We start from the raw sequence: 15058 nt of genomic DNA, 5'->3' as shown, positions 1-15058 counted from the left end.
TGCCTCTCTGCAACCTGACGTGTCTTCTTTATGGTAAGTAGCAATCTGCCTTTTCCTACTTTGTTGATATTCCACATGGAATTTCTATTGTTTGAAAGAGAATATATTATTGATGACTTAAGTCTCTATTGTGTGTATCTGTTGTGTTTACTAAACTTATAGAAAAATGTTGTGAACTTTTGCACCAGTCCAGCAGTTGCCAAAATCAACATATTCAACAATTTTTTGAACACAAATAGCATTGTCTTTTGTAGTGTCTGTTGCTGACTACTTGGGCCAACTTTTAAGTAGGAAAGTATTGTATGACTAATGTTGCCGAACAAACAAAAGCTTATGACAGAGGGAGGAGAATAGCCCCCAAACACCACAGACTTTTTCTGTAGGCTCTAATTTTTTTTTCTCAGATTGTTTTTCAAACTAAAACATATCATCAAAAGGAAATAATTCAATTTCAGCCATATTGTGAACAGTTTCTGAATACCACATGGAAAATGACATAAAATGTTTCTAGCAGTCAGACATAGTTGAATCCTGCAACAGAGTGCTAAAATGGTTACTGCCTCCTTGGAAGTGTGGTAATGACACAGCATACAGTCATTTTCAAAACTTTGAGACTGCATCTTATAATCTGTACTCAATCAGAATTCAAGTATATTAAGATACTTAAAAAAGTTTTCTGATTCTGGTGTTACTTGCTCTGCCTCTTAAAATACTGTAAATATTTTTTTCTTAGATCTTCATCCGATGAAATGGACAGAGTACAAGATTACCTCTATAGTCTATATTTAAAAAGTAAGGAAAAAAGATTAGAGTGTAACATCCAATTAACAGCAAGGTCATTAGAGTATATATATGGAAATGGAGTGGTCATGAAAATTTTAGAGAAGAAAAGATGTTTTATTGATATTCTTTTTGTACCTTTAATGAAGTGTTTTTTGTAGTCTTCTTGATCCTAATGCCATTCATTATTGATAATTGACAACAAAAATGCCTAAGTTACATGAGTCTGTGGCGATGATAGTGATGTGATTGATACCAAAAACAAGACTATGGCATAAAATGTGTTTTCTGTTTTACACAAGACTGTTATCTTTCCTGTTTTGTATTCTTTGAACAGTGGAGTGTGGACACTCCGCTATGCATGTGTTTTTCTGTATCAGCATATTTAGTGAGCTAGTGTTTCAGTCTCTTTATTGTTGTGTGTGTACTTTGTATGAATAGTATACCTGAAGTAACCACAAGTGGTGACCCTGAGCTGAACAGTTTACCTTCTACATGTACAGAGACACATATGTGAACCATTATGGAGTCCATCATCTCTATTAAAGAAGAGCTTCAGACCTCACAACAGGTAATCAACTATGACGTCAACTCCAGCCATCGACAATCATATTCATGTGGGAATCAGGAATTCAGAAAATTCCACTTTTCTGGCCAACCGATTCAAAAGTGTGGTTCATGCAAGTCGCCGCCATTTTTTGCTCTCACAACGTCAATTAGATCATGGAAAAATTTACTCCTCCAAATTGCAACTGGACCTCATGGTTTGTAAACAACTGACAGGTGTGTTTGAAAAACAATCTTTTGCTGTTCTTCAGTGCACTGTCTTGGAATGTTTTGTGCCGACCCCAAAATCACACATGTACAAAAAATCATGGAGAGTGAGGCAGTAACTGGTACTTGCCCCTCCCAAGTGCTCCCTCACTATGTTCACTGTTAGGACAAGGTTTGCTATCTGAACAATCACTGAAGCTTTTTTGGTCCGGTGTTTGCCTCCATATGTCTGGGCAATATTGTTAGCTTTTATCAACCTTCTCATTAGTGAACTAACATGAAATACAGATTTTGTGATGTTTGTTTATACAGCTCCAACTTTGTCTGAAGTGAAATCTGAGGTTATAGCTGATAGCCCCATACCAAGCATTGCAGTCTCAGTTGTTTCAAGCAACACTGTTTCTCCACTGGCGCCCACTCTGATGATGGAGCTGTCGTATGGACCATCTCATCACTGAACTTGCCCGTCTTAACACCAGGTTGCAGTGACATGAAGATGCTGTTCGTCTGCCTCCTAATGACAGCCAGGTGTGCAGATGGTGCTAGTTTCATAAACATTTTGGCAAATCATCTCAACTTTGTACCAAACTATGCGTCTATCCAAACTTCCTAGGCGAGTGCCAGAAGGCATGCATATTTGTCGAGCTCATTTAAAGCATCTGCAACAATAGAACTGCATCCATGGCAATGGGATCACAGAGACATTTTGCAATGGACAAGCATGCTGGGGAAACTTTGTTAGTGCATTCAGGGTCTGAAATTAGTGTTTATCTCAAGTCACATACTGTGCGCCATATTAGCCTTACCCTGAAGGTAAGGAACTGTGGCGGGTGCAGATATTAAGTAATTGGCCATGCAGACATTTTTCAGTGCAACGCTGCATTGCTCTCACTCAAGCTAACACTGGCACTCTGTATATCATTACTGCAAGCTGATATTTCAGGTATATGAGCCGCAAGCATGTGACAACTCTCCTGTAGCTTTATTACCTCAGTGAAAGAATAAGTCAGCATTATCTTACATGCCATATGTGTGTGTGGTCTTTATCAATATGGAAACAGTTGATGTGGTACGGCTGGCGCTGTTGTCACGGACATCTTCAAGTGGTGGAACCCGGCGGCATCACTCATAATGCAGTTTGATGTAGCAGAGATAGCAGGGGAGCATGGCAGTTTAGCAGACATTAATGCACTAAATCTGATGCGACAGAAAAATGATGCAAAAACTCAGTGCCTAAGATTGCACCTTTGACATCAGCAAACATAAACATCCAGGTGGATTGTATCTCACCACTGAAATCCAAAATCAACTGCACTGTTCCAAATGTAACAATGTGGGAACTGTCTTACAAAAACAGTGTTGGAGTGCCTTTGATAGAGAATTGCTTGCAATTTTTCTGGCCATAAAGCATTTCAGACCATGGCTTGAAGAGCACATATTCACAGGTTTAGTGATCATGTATCATTCATGCTTTTTCAGTGAATTTCTGACCTCAGCTCACCGCGTCGATCCAGTCACACGGATTTCAGTGTGCAGTTCACCACTGAGATCCAGCACATTGCTACCATGCCAACATTGTGGCTGACTAACTGTCATGGGAATGTGCATCACTCACCGCCATTGACTGGGTTGCCATGACCATTGAGCAAGAATCTGACCCTCTCCTCCTGCAGTGTCTTCAGTATACATCATACAATGGATTGCATCTGTAGCTCCTTCCTCTGCAAGGTTCTGAATGAGGAGATTTTATTGCAGACCTATGCCCTTCAGTCCAAAAACAGGTGGGCTGATTGTGACGATTATAGCAATGTGGTCATCCACCGGAAGCAAGACTACTGCATTAAGTATATTATCTTTTCCGTTTTGTATTCTTTGAGATGTGGAGTGTGGACAGTCTGTTATGTGAATGTTCTTTGTCATGTTGTTTCCTTATCAATGTATTTAGTGAACAATAAAAATGTTTCAGTTTCCAAACTGTTGTTTGCGTACTTTGTATGAATAGTATACCTCAAGTCTCCACAAGCCAAACACACATGTTAATTAGTTCATTTCATGTTCTGTGGAACATTTTTACAATTAATTGTAATGGTGTGAAATAAGCAATTTTATATTTACATAACACATTTTTGTGTAAATGAGACTAGATGCTGACTTATTATTTAAAGTATTTTTTATTAATGTAGATGTGAATTAGCAACTCTTACCCACCACCTTCCACACAATACAGAATAGGAAGATTTGTCAAGGATAAAGTTTTTAAGTTTTTTTTCAAATTTAACTTTGCTGTCTGTGTTCCTTTTGAACTGTACTGGGTCGTTTACAAGCTCCATGAGGGAATAAATATACTTTGAAGCTATAGTCAAAATGCCAAATTCCTGAAGCAGAGGTCTACAAGATGATCAGTGGTGAGTACCACATAACATTCTTACAGCACATATATGACTTATTGCTTGTTTCACCACTAGAAATTATTTTGTGTGTGAAAAACATCAAATTGCATCACTATTAAACTGTAGATTCAGCTAACATCAGCTTGGTAAGTCAGTTCACAGACTGGCGGAAGCCATGGGCATACCTCCCTCAACAGAACCATGACTAGTAAAAGTGGCGTTCAGACCAAACAATGGCAAAATTAGCTGTTACTTCAGAGAGCAAGCTATAGAGGTGTCAGACTTTTAGCAGCCATTTGTCTTTTCAAGTTGCGAAACCCTGCCTCCATGTTGGTAACTGGTGGTAATGGCCTATTTATTTTGGAGATGGTGAGCCAGAATTCTTTCTTGGTGACCGGGAGTGTTGATGGGTCTACTTATTGCCTCAGAAATGTATCTCTTTGCAGCCATGACAAAAAATGAAGATGCATATAGAAGTAGCGCTTCTACCAAAAGTGCCAATCAAGGTGCTTCAGTGAATCTCTAGCCATTCAGCTGTCGACTAAATGTGGTTGTGAAAGTATGCTATCTTATGACGAGAGCATTTGCACACTGTCTGCTATGTTGTATCCAATATTGGGTCAGTGGTCACCAGGAAGGAGACATCACTCCATATCATCTCAGGATTGTTCTCTTACAAAACTGCTGAAGGAGAAGAACTGATAGCTGTTTGCAACGTGCCAGGAAACCTTTCTCACTATCTGTGTCTGCTGTGTGCACTGTCCATTGGATGTTTCTGTCTTGTAACGTCTAGTGGATGTTACAGTTCTCAGTAACTTCTGATGAGGCGACTTTACAAACAGGTCCAAGATACCTATTGTTAGCACAAGGATATGAGTGGCTTTTACATTATATGGATGTTACATGGTAGGATCAATGGAAATCTACCACTGATTAAAAAAAAAAAAAAAAAGATACTGTGGCTTTTCCACCAAAGCACTTGGCACCAGGAACTTACAGCTGCTTAATTATTTTGTCTCTGTAACAAAGTTCTTCCAAAGCTCCTGAGGCCATCCTTCATAACAGTGATTTTTTAGCCATGCACTTAAAGCTGGAAACACCGTGCTTTTGAAGATATCAGTTGTGAGATGCCATGCAACATTTAATGGAAGAGAGTATGGTCACCATCATCACCTCATGCTCAGCTTGAAACCTACCAAGGGGATTAGCTCCACTTGTTATAATCCCACCACTTAATTAATTATTTTTTTCGTATTTTTTGCTCCATACATAAACGAGAATATATCAAATCTCCAAATTCTTACATAAGCTTATGGGTATGTTTATCACAGTAAAAAGGCATTCAGAATTGCTGAATAATAACTACACTTATTGTATACTTTTAAACATTTACACTGCATTACGTTGTGCTCAGTATATGAGCGAATCTCAGAGGTACCAGAGGCTAACTCTACAAGCTACTTGGTGCAAACATCAATCCACTCTGTAAGCCAAACAGTGCACATTATGCTTTAGGCACATGTCGAACTTCTACTCTCTCCCATGGTCGAAGAGAGCTCCTGGAATGTAGCAGAACTGTTGTTGAACTCGAGATCTGACACTTGCATAAACTTGAGGTGGTAGTGGTGATGTAAGCATTGCTGAAATGGATGGCTCATGGACCTCAGTCATCATGTCTGTTGATAAAGGACAAGGTTCCTGCCTGAACTGCTATTTCAGCGTAACATTGATTGTTGTTGTGGGCATTGTTGGTTCACTTTGAATTTCTCACTTTGTATTGTGTATGTATCTTCTTGGATCAACTGATTAGTGGGTGTACTAGCTGCAGTAAATAACATGCACTCAGAATTGCTAAATAATAACAGAATGTATCATATCGCTTACAAACATTTACGCATTACCTTGCGCACAGAACGTGAGTGAATGTTTGAGGTGTGACCAAGTTGCTTGGTGCGAACAGTGACCCACTGTGCAAACCAAAGAGTACACATTATGCTTTAAGCATTTGTCAAACTTCTACTCCCAAAAGCTGCAACTTTCAAAACTGTATTATTCACTGTAGAGTTACAGGCTTCTGATGACAGCAACATAAATAATTTGAGTAGAAACATTTTCTTTAATGAAATATTAAAAAATCATGATTCCATAAAACCATGGGCACTTCAAAATTTGGCCCTGCTAATAATTACTTGTTTTAGAATCAGCATACCTCATTCAAAATCCTCTTTCAAACAAAAGTAAAGTGTTAGTTAATGAAATATTCAAATTATAAAATTTATTTATCCACTAAATTATTGGTGGGGTTTTAAATGTCCAAGCTCACACCAAAACTTCTGTCTCATAAAATAGAGCAGTTAATTGTACCAATTTAAGGACATCCATACAATACAATTACTTTTTATGTTTGTGGGTTAGCTCAACGAAATCTCCAAAATCACCCACCAACAATCACTGGTTTTTGTCTCTTGTGCTGTTCTTGTTCTCCATTGTACACTATAGTTACTGTATTGTGTCAGCTGCTGTGTTTTGTATTTTCGTGTCATGAGAACATTGGCAATCAGGGCTGTACACCAAAATCTTGTGAGCGAACCAACCAAGAAGCATATGGAGCCCTCAGTCGTGTCATAACCGGCTGCACTATTTCCAAAGCTACACTGCATAATTGAGGAATCAGTAAGGATAACCATTGTGGCTGCAGATCATTGTAACAAATGCTGCACCACATTTTGTATGATAGCCCAAAAAGAAGTGCAAGAGTACTTTGAAAGACTTTGCAGATGCAATATGTGCAGCATTCAATTGGCTGAAGTCTTTGGATATCCAGCTATGATGGAAAATGGTTAGCTCAGCCTCTTTTAGCTACTACAGTTCTCCAGCATCTATTATAACTTATACATACATATATCTGCTTTTGTTTTTCATATTGTCTTTTATCAATTTAATGTACATGTTTCCAACTGTAATTTTGTAAGCCATACAGTAAATAAATAAACACTTAAAATTCAGTTATTCAATTTCCGACAACCGCCTAGTCTTCTCTGAATATAACATACCACAAGGCGTGTAAATATGTATCCGTTTACAACTGGTATGTATTTTGTATTTGGATCTGTGGATAAGTGCCTGGCTACAAATCTAAAAGCCCAGGATCTAACCCATGGTCAGTCCTTGGAGATTTTTTGCAACTTACTGTGTGCTTCAGTATTAGATGTGATTTGTTAATGTGAAAAATTCCAAGCTGCACTGTGACTTGGTGTCTATGTTACACTATACTTCCTCCTGTAACTGGTGAATTAAGTCATTTAAAAGGTCAGAGAAAGACAAAGGCATACCAACTCCAAGAGGACCATGCTCAATAAAACACTGTGGTTTTCAATTAAATCTTCAGGTTGACAATAGCTTTACTTCTTTCTGTTTTCTTTAATGTGCAATATTATGCCTTCCTTTTCTACTACATGTAATGTATTTAATGTAACATCCCCAAATTATTTTGTCTTTATAAGACAAAATGAGGTGTGCAAAAAGGGATTGACTTCATTTATTACACACATAATATTACATATTCTGAAAAATAATAAACAGTAGATTTTGTGAGCTCAACAGCTATTCTGAAAATATTGAGATTGTATGTTTCCATTTTTTTTCAGCTTGTGTATTGAATCAATGGACTGCCAAAATCAAAATCAATAGAATTATCTAAACTACCCCTGCCTACTGCTTCACACACACACACACACACACACACACACACACACACACAAATGGTGGTAATCACACTCTCTCACTTTGTCTTTGAATTGTGGGCAGTAGTTCTTTTCTTCATTGTGTTCTGGTAGAAGCATTAGACAATATGGTTCAGGGCCACTAGAGGTTAACAGAAGTGACAATTTCAAGTGATAGTAAATTGTAAAAAGAAATGTTTCTGAATGGTATTTATAAGAATTTTAATAGTAATAATTTTTTAAAAAAGTCTACAATTTTACAAAATTTTCATACAGTACACATAGTCTATGAAGCATTGAATTATTTACATTTTAAATAATGAGTTTCAGCAACAGGACAATGTACCTGAAATAAATAACTTTCACAAAGTTCAAAATTTTGGATTGTCTGGTGCCAGATAGCATTAGTATAGTAACTATCAATCAATCAACTAATATGTTTATGAGCAGTACTGAATTCAACATAGTGCATGAATGCACTCAAATACTTTTCAAACCATTTATTATTTTAAATGATAAATTATTACATCCTGATTCAACAGCAAGAGAGATCAAAAATAATTCTTTCATTAATACATGGAACAATACATTTACAAGTGTTTTCCAGTTCTTTGTTGACTGCCAACAATAGGTGACACCAAATAATACTTCCTAATTTTGTGTTTATAATGATGGATGTACATAGGATTTAAATTACTTTGACCATTATCATGTAACAAAATTGATTAATGAACAATTAAAAGATCTTTATACATATGAGAATGTCTAACATCAGCCTTATAACAAATAACATGAAAAATAAAATAAATGACTATTATGGTAACAGAAAGTAGCTAGCAAAAGGCCAGCACATACAAACTAGTAAAACTGATGAACACACATTTTCTGTACATGTGAATGATGACTGAGGAGTGAATTATGCGTATCCTTGCAAAATGTATATTGGCATTTTAGAAATAATTCACCAGATGGAACATACTCCTTTAATTAGTTCATTGGTAATTGTTTTGTAGTAGTTTTCTGGTGTTCTTTTTTTCCACATTACCTTCCCTGGACAAACATTTCTGTTTTAATCTTGATGTTCTGTAATATTCGGGAGTAGATGCTGTGAATGACAAAACGAGCCTCGTAGTTTTCATAAAAAGTGATACTGTTGATTGGTATATAACAGATTTGATTATCGTAGGACAGGTTAATAGCTCGTTATTCTTCCTGCAGACCATACATGAATGTTTTATACAATGGAAACTCACACAAATTTATATATACATTACTCATAATAGTAAGAAATAAATGTATGTCAGAATTAATAACATTAAACTGTAAGCATGATAGTAAAGCACATAACATTGAGGGAATTAATCCCTTAATGTGAATGGTAATTATCAAACTTTATTTCAAAAATACTGTTCATTAGACAGTTCACAGAATCTTCGATTAGGAACCTGATGAGAGTGATGAGAAGATGAAACATGTACTGTTGAGCCACATGTATGGTTTGGCAGTGTAGAGCTGCAGGAGGATAAATCACTATTAACCATTCTGTGTAATTTGGCAGACACAGCAGTGGGGGAACCAAAAGAAATCTTCGTAGAGCTGATTACCACTTCCTTCTAAGGCCACCAATTTCTTCTGGACATACTGTTGCTGACAGCGAGACGTGTAACCATTGGGTATGGTACAAAGACCATTGCACTGGTTTGACCTGAAAAATAAAAGTTTCGTCAGATATATCTGTCTTAGGTGAATTAATGAAGACTGTAGTTCTCTACAGTGAGGTTTTTATCTGTGATAAAACAGACAGTGTGTCAGAACAGAACATAAAGTCAGGCCCTCGCCTTTAGCTAGCTGTACTCCTACTGAGTGAGCTATCTTGACATGTCCTCTTGTCTCCCCCAGAATTCCAAACTGTTAGTTAAATTTCTTGTCCATTCCAATCTCCACTGTTGGCATGCAGTTTTAATTTTGCCAAACTTTTACTTTAGTGTGTATTTCCGTACGGAGTGGAGGATCAATTCCTGACATTTAATGTTTCTTCAGTATAAGTATAGCAAATATAAAAGGGTTAATTAACTGAGATTCACATTGTTTTTAAACTCGTTCATATGTGTATATCATTCAGACTGTTCCATTAAAAAAAAGAGAGAAACAATTCTGATGGAAAAAATTTAAAAAATCAATTAACGTAATTCTGAAAATTTCAGTGGTATCATACCTAAATTTTACTGAGAACTATTTTAGAACATCATGAAATATTTAGACAAATATGTTAAAATGTTTCCATTTAGATTGGACCAACATGGTCTTTCTGTCAGAATGTACACTGAAGTGCCAAAGAAATTGGTATAGGCATGTGTATTCAAATACAGAAATACATAAACAGGCAGAATATGGCACTGCAGTTGACAACACCTATATAAGACAACAAGTTTCTGGCACAGTTGTTAGATCGCTTACTGCTGCTACAATGGCAGGTTATCAAGATTTAAGTGATTTTGAACATGGTGTTATCGTCTGTGCATGAATGATGCGACACAGCATCTCTGAGGTAGTGATGAAGTGGGGATTTTCCCATACGACCATTTCACGAGTGTACTGTGAATATCAGGAATCCGATAAAAAATCAAATCTCCAACACTGCTGCAGCCGGGAAAAGATCCTACAAGAACAGGACCAGTCATCACTCGTACTAGTACGAAGAGGTGGAGATCTCTTCTGAACAGCATGTTGCAAGGCATCCTACATGTGCTCAATAATGTTCCTGTCTTGGGAGTTTGGTGACCAGCGGAAGCGTTTAAACTCAGAAGAGAATCGTTCAACATGACAGAAGTGCAACCCTTCTGCAAATTGCTGCATATTTCAGTGCTGAGCCATTAAATAGCATCAGCATCTGAACCATTCAGTGAAACGTTATTGATATGGGCTTTTGGAGCCAAAGAACCACTCGTATAGCCTTGATGGCTGCATGGCACAAAGCTTTACTCTTCACCAGGGCCCATCAATATCGACATTGGACTGTTGGTGACTGGAAACATGTTGCCTGGTCAGCCGAGTTTCATTTCAAATTGTATCAAGCGGATGGACGTGGAAGGGTATGGAGACAACCTGTTGAATCCATGGACCCTGCATGTCAGCAGGGGACTGTTCAAGCTGGTGGAGGCTCTGTAGTGGTGTGGGTTGTCTGAAGTTGGAGTGATGTGGGACCCCTGATGTGTTTAGATACAACTCTGACAGGTGACACATATGTAAGCATCCTGACTGATCGACTGCATCCATTCATGTCCATTGTGCATTCCGATGGACTTGGGCAACTCCAGGAGGACAATGTGACACATGTCTAGAATTGCTGGAGAGTGGCTCCGGAAACACTCTTCTGAGGCAGCTGTACCAGTTTTGTTGGTGCTTCAGTGTATATTCCATAATTGGAAACACTATTAATAAATGAATTTTTCTGATGTTAAAATTATAATTTCTTAAAAACTGCATTATACTGAGATGTTCATATTAATTTGAATAATACTTAATGGTTCAGAATTTACATTGCATACTGAAGGTGCAGAATGTTTATGGCTTCAATATGTTCAATTTATGTTTTTTGTCTCATGCATAATAGATCAGTGGAAAATAGAGCGTTAGCAATATGTATTACGTTTAGGAGGCAAAATGGGAAATGTTTTAGAGATTACAGAAAAGAGAATTTTTTGTGAAGGATGATATCCCTGCCCAAAGCTGATACTTACACACAGGTCTCCGTACCCACAAGCTGGGTGTAACGATCATCCACCTCATTGAGGTTCACCACATACATCCAGTTTCCCTGGTTGTTCATGGCAGCTTTGGGCATGATAAACTGCTTTGTGGTTGGGCAAAGCTGATCCTGAGAACCACTGCCACTCTGACGGCGAGATCTTGATCCACTTCTTCCTGCATTGTTTCTGCTGGTGCTGCTACTGCTGCTACTGCCAGCTCCAGGTGAAGTGGCTGTTGCCTCTGCTTTGGAATTGGATCTTGCATATCTGAAAATGCCATGTTAAAGATTTCATGAGTGGTATCTTTCATAAATAATAATATTCCCACTGTGCTTAGTTACACAGATCCATACAATCTATTTCCTAATCCCAAAGAAAAGAATTTTATTTTCATTTATTTATTACAAATTCCATGAATCCATATAGTGATACATCATGTGGATGTGGAATGAGTCAGTTTACATCTTTATAGATGTACAAGAAACATTAATACAATGACAAGAGAGTTGAAATCTGGTGACATAAGCTTAAAGGGTGAACAAAAATTAAATAGATATAGTTCAGATAAACATGACATGAACTACTGAAAATAAATTTGGTACGGAAGAAAGAAAATCTGTACATTGATCATCTTAGGCAGTGAAGACAAATTACAGCTAACATAATATAAACAGGGACAAGAATATATAAATAGAAAATACAATAACAAATTACAATGACAGTCATTGATTAGGCCTACTCTGCAGATACTCACCCAGACAGTAGAAGGACTTATCCATAAGGCATTTGCTTAATTTCACTGTAAATGTAAATGGGGAATTAATATGGGCTTTGATAGCAGATGGAAGAGAATTGAAGAGTTTTGTGGCAGAATAATGAACATCTTTTTGTATGATACTTAGCTGTTCTAGGTCTCTGTGTAAATAATTTTTAGAGCTTGTATTGTGATTATGGTATGCATGATTGGATGTAAAAAGAGAATGGTTATTCAAGACAAAAATCATCAAAGAAAATAAGTTCTGATATGTCGTTGTTAACATTTGGAACTTACAGAACAGGTCTGTGCAAGAATATCTTGGATGAATGCCACTCATTATTTTAAATAATGTGCACTAGCATTTTTTTCAACACTTAACATTAAAATATGCAGAAAATGAGTTCTGGATGGTACAAGGATAACAGACTTGTACAGGTTTAACCAACAGATGATTTCCAAAGATGTGAGATCTTTTCACTGTGATATAAGAAAGAATTCAATAATTTGTATGACAGCCATGTCAAACATTGGTAGACACAGAATTACTGAGGAACAAGGAATGGAAATGATGTAAATGGTGAAAGATACAATTCATGATTTTTTGCGAGTTTGAGTTCATTGTTTCCAGAGTGCCTGGTATTTGTATGGATAAATCCACTATAGCTGTTTTGTCATTAATGTTATGATAAGGCAACTGACAATGGATTAATTGTGTGTGGAAACAATGCCATTCATTCATTTCACTTCATTCAGGTCATGTAATTGTGGTGCATCTTTTTCGTATAATCAGTACATGTTTTTTTATAGTCAATGATGAGGGTTACTTGTGCTAATATTTTATAAATTGCAGGTTTAAATATTTGTACCTTTCAGAGCAGACCATGTGACAAATATATGGACCCAGAATTAAATTTTCACTCTGCAGAGGAGTGTGGATGAAACTTCCTGGCAGATTAAAACTGTGTGCCAAAATGAGACTTGAACTCAGGACCTTTGCCTTTTGCGGGCAAGTGCTGTACCAACTGAGTTACCCAAGCACAACTCATGACCCATCTTCACAGCTTTAATTCTGCCATTTCTTGCTCGTGTAGGGCAAAGGTCATGAGTTCGAGTCTCAGTCCAGCACACAGTTTTAATCTGCCAGTAAGTTTCAAATATGTGGATGTAAATTACTGCCAGAATCAGCTCAGTCCATGCACTGCCTCCTTTTCAATCAAAGACATGAGGAAAAACTTAACTGAAAAACCTCAGTTATCTCATGGGTGCCAGCCAGTCCTACATCTTGATTCCAATATGCAACATTCTTGTTGATATGATGCCCAATATTTAACAAAGAGGCATTGCATAATGAATAGTTCCAGTGACCATTCCTGGTTTAACTTCCTCACTTTATTTTGAAACTGTGCCAGTACTATGGAATTAATGGGTTTCACTGTAAATGGAGCAATATGAGTTTAATCTCAAATAAGGAAATTGTTCTTTTCATAAATAATTTGATAAAGCTGTCATTCTGCTGACAGCATAGGCCATATGCCAATTGTATGTGAGTTGTCTTTTCCCTTGCTCCTATGATGCAAGAACTGGTGCATAGGGTGTATGTTTAGTGGTTTTTCTTTTGTTCATGTATTATACTATGTAGGTGTGATATGACCAAGAAAACTATGTGTTGAGTTAACTTGGGATTTTTTTTTTTTTTTAAATTCATGGACTAGGAGGAACATGAGCATGTGTAACAAAATTACCTTGCCCTTAAATTATAGGTGTGAGAGCAAGTCTTTTTTAGGCTTTCCCATGTGGAATGCTTTAAAAGCGGTCCCGATAAATGAAGTGTCACACAAAAAATAAGTATGTAACATGATTCATCTGAATATTACAGGACTAAAAACTAAAATTAATGAATTTCGTATATGTGTGCATGATACAGAATGTCGAAAATAGAATGCTAAGTAAGAAAAAGTTGTTGTGTATGTGAAAAATAACAAGTTCAAATATATGGAAACCAGTACTGTCTGCTTAGATCATCACCTGGGTGCCTGTACTTGTGAACTTTGGTTACAAGTATTGTCTTTTATAGTTATTATAATTTACAAATCCCCATTGGAAAACTTAAAAATATTATGAGGAAGATTTGAGTTATTTTTATGCCAGCTGGCAGACAAAGGAAAGGAAGTGATAGTCTGTGGGATTTTAATATTAATTTTCTGAAAGATTCAGATAAAAGAAATGATTTGGAAATGTAACTTAACATTTGTAATCTTGAGTTCAGTTATTAATTTTCCCATTGGAATTATGCATGAAATCAGTACACTAGCAGACAATATTTTTGTAGCTGATCATTTAATTATATAAATGTTTATCCAGAAGTGAATGGCCTCTTTGACCTCGATGCACATTTGTTGTCATTGTGGTCTTCAGTTTGGATATTGGTTTGTGCATCTCTCCATGTTACTCATTCCAGTGCAAGCCTCTTCCTGTTTCCTTAACTACTGCAACCATAGCCATTTGAGCCTACTCTCAATATTCATCCCTTGGTCTCCCTCTTCAGTTTTTAGCCCCCCCTCCCCCCTCTCTCTCTCTTGCTTGCTCACTCTCTTGCTTGCTCCTCTCTCTCTCTCTCTCTCTCTCTCTCTCTCTCTCTCTCTCTCTCTCTCCCCCCTTTAGTACCAAATTTATGATCCCTTGATGCCTCAAGATATGTCCTATCAACTAATCTTTACTTTTAGTCAAGGTGGTCCATATATTATGTTGTTCTCCAATTTCATTCTTTACCTCCTTATCAGTTACTCGATCTATCCATGCAATCTTCAGCATTCATATGTGGCGCTACGTTTCAAAGGCTTCTATTCTTTTCATTTCTGAACTGTTTATCATGCATGTCACACATCT

General features: G+C 37.0%; 1 protein-coding gene across 2 annotated transcripts in view; it reads right to left on the bottom strand.

Annotated features, from left to right (window-relative positions):
• Positions 1-7919: 7919 nt before the first annotated feature.
• Positions 7920-15058, bottom strand: part of LOC126419254 (protein spaetzle 5) — a 341611-nt gene continuing 334472 nt past the window's right edge. For both annotated transcript variants that reach the window (XM_050086411.1, XM_050086412.1), the window contains exons 5-6: positions 11407-11682; positions 7920-9371 (exon numbers count right to left, since the gene is read on the bottom strand). In XM_050086411.1, the coding sequence (XP_049942368.1) occupies positions 9200-9371; positions 11407-11682 (448 nt within the window). In that variant the 3' untranslated portion in view covers positions 7920-9199. The remainder of the gene's footprint in view (positions 9372-11406; positions 11683-15058) is intronic.

The sequence above is a fragment of the Schistocerca serialis genome, chromosome 9 (assembly GCF_023864345.2).
Source record: "Schistocerca serialis cubense isolate TAMUIC-IGC-003099 chromosome 9, iqSchSeri2.2, whole genome shotgun sequence".
Lineage (NCBI taxonomy): Eukaryota > Metazoa > Arthropoda > Insecta > Orthoptera > Acrididae > Schistocerca > Schistocerca serialis.
Note: the sequence above shows the minus strand (reverse complement) of the source record. Positions and strands in the feature narration are given on the sequence as shown.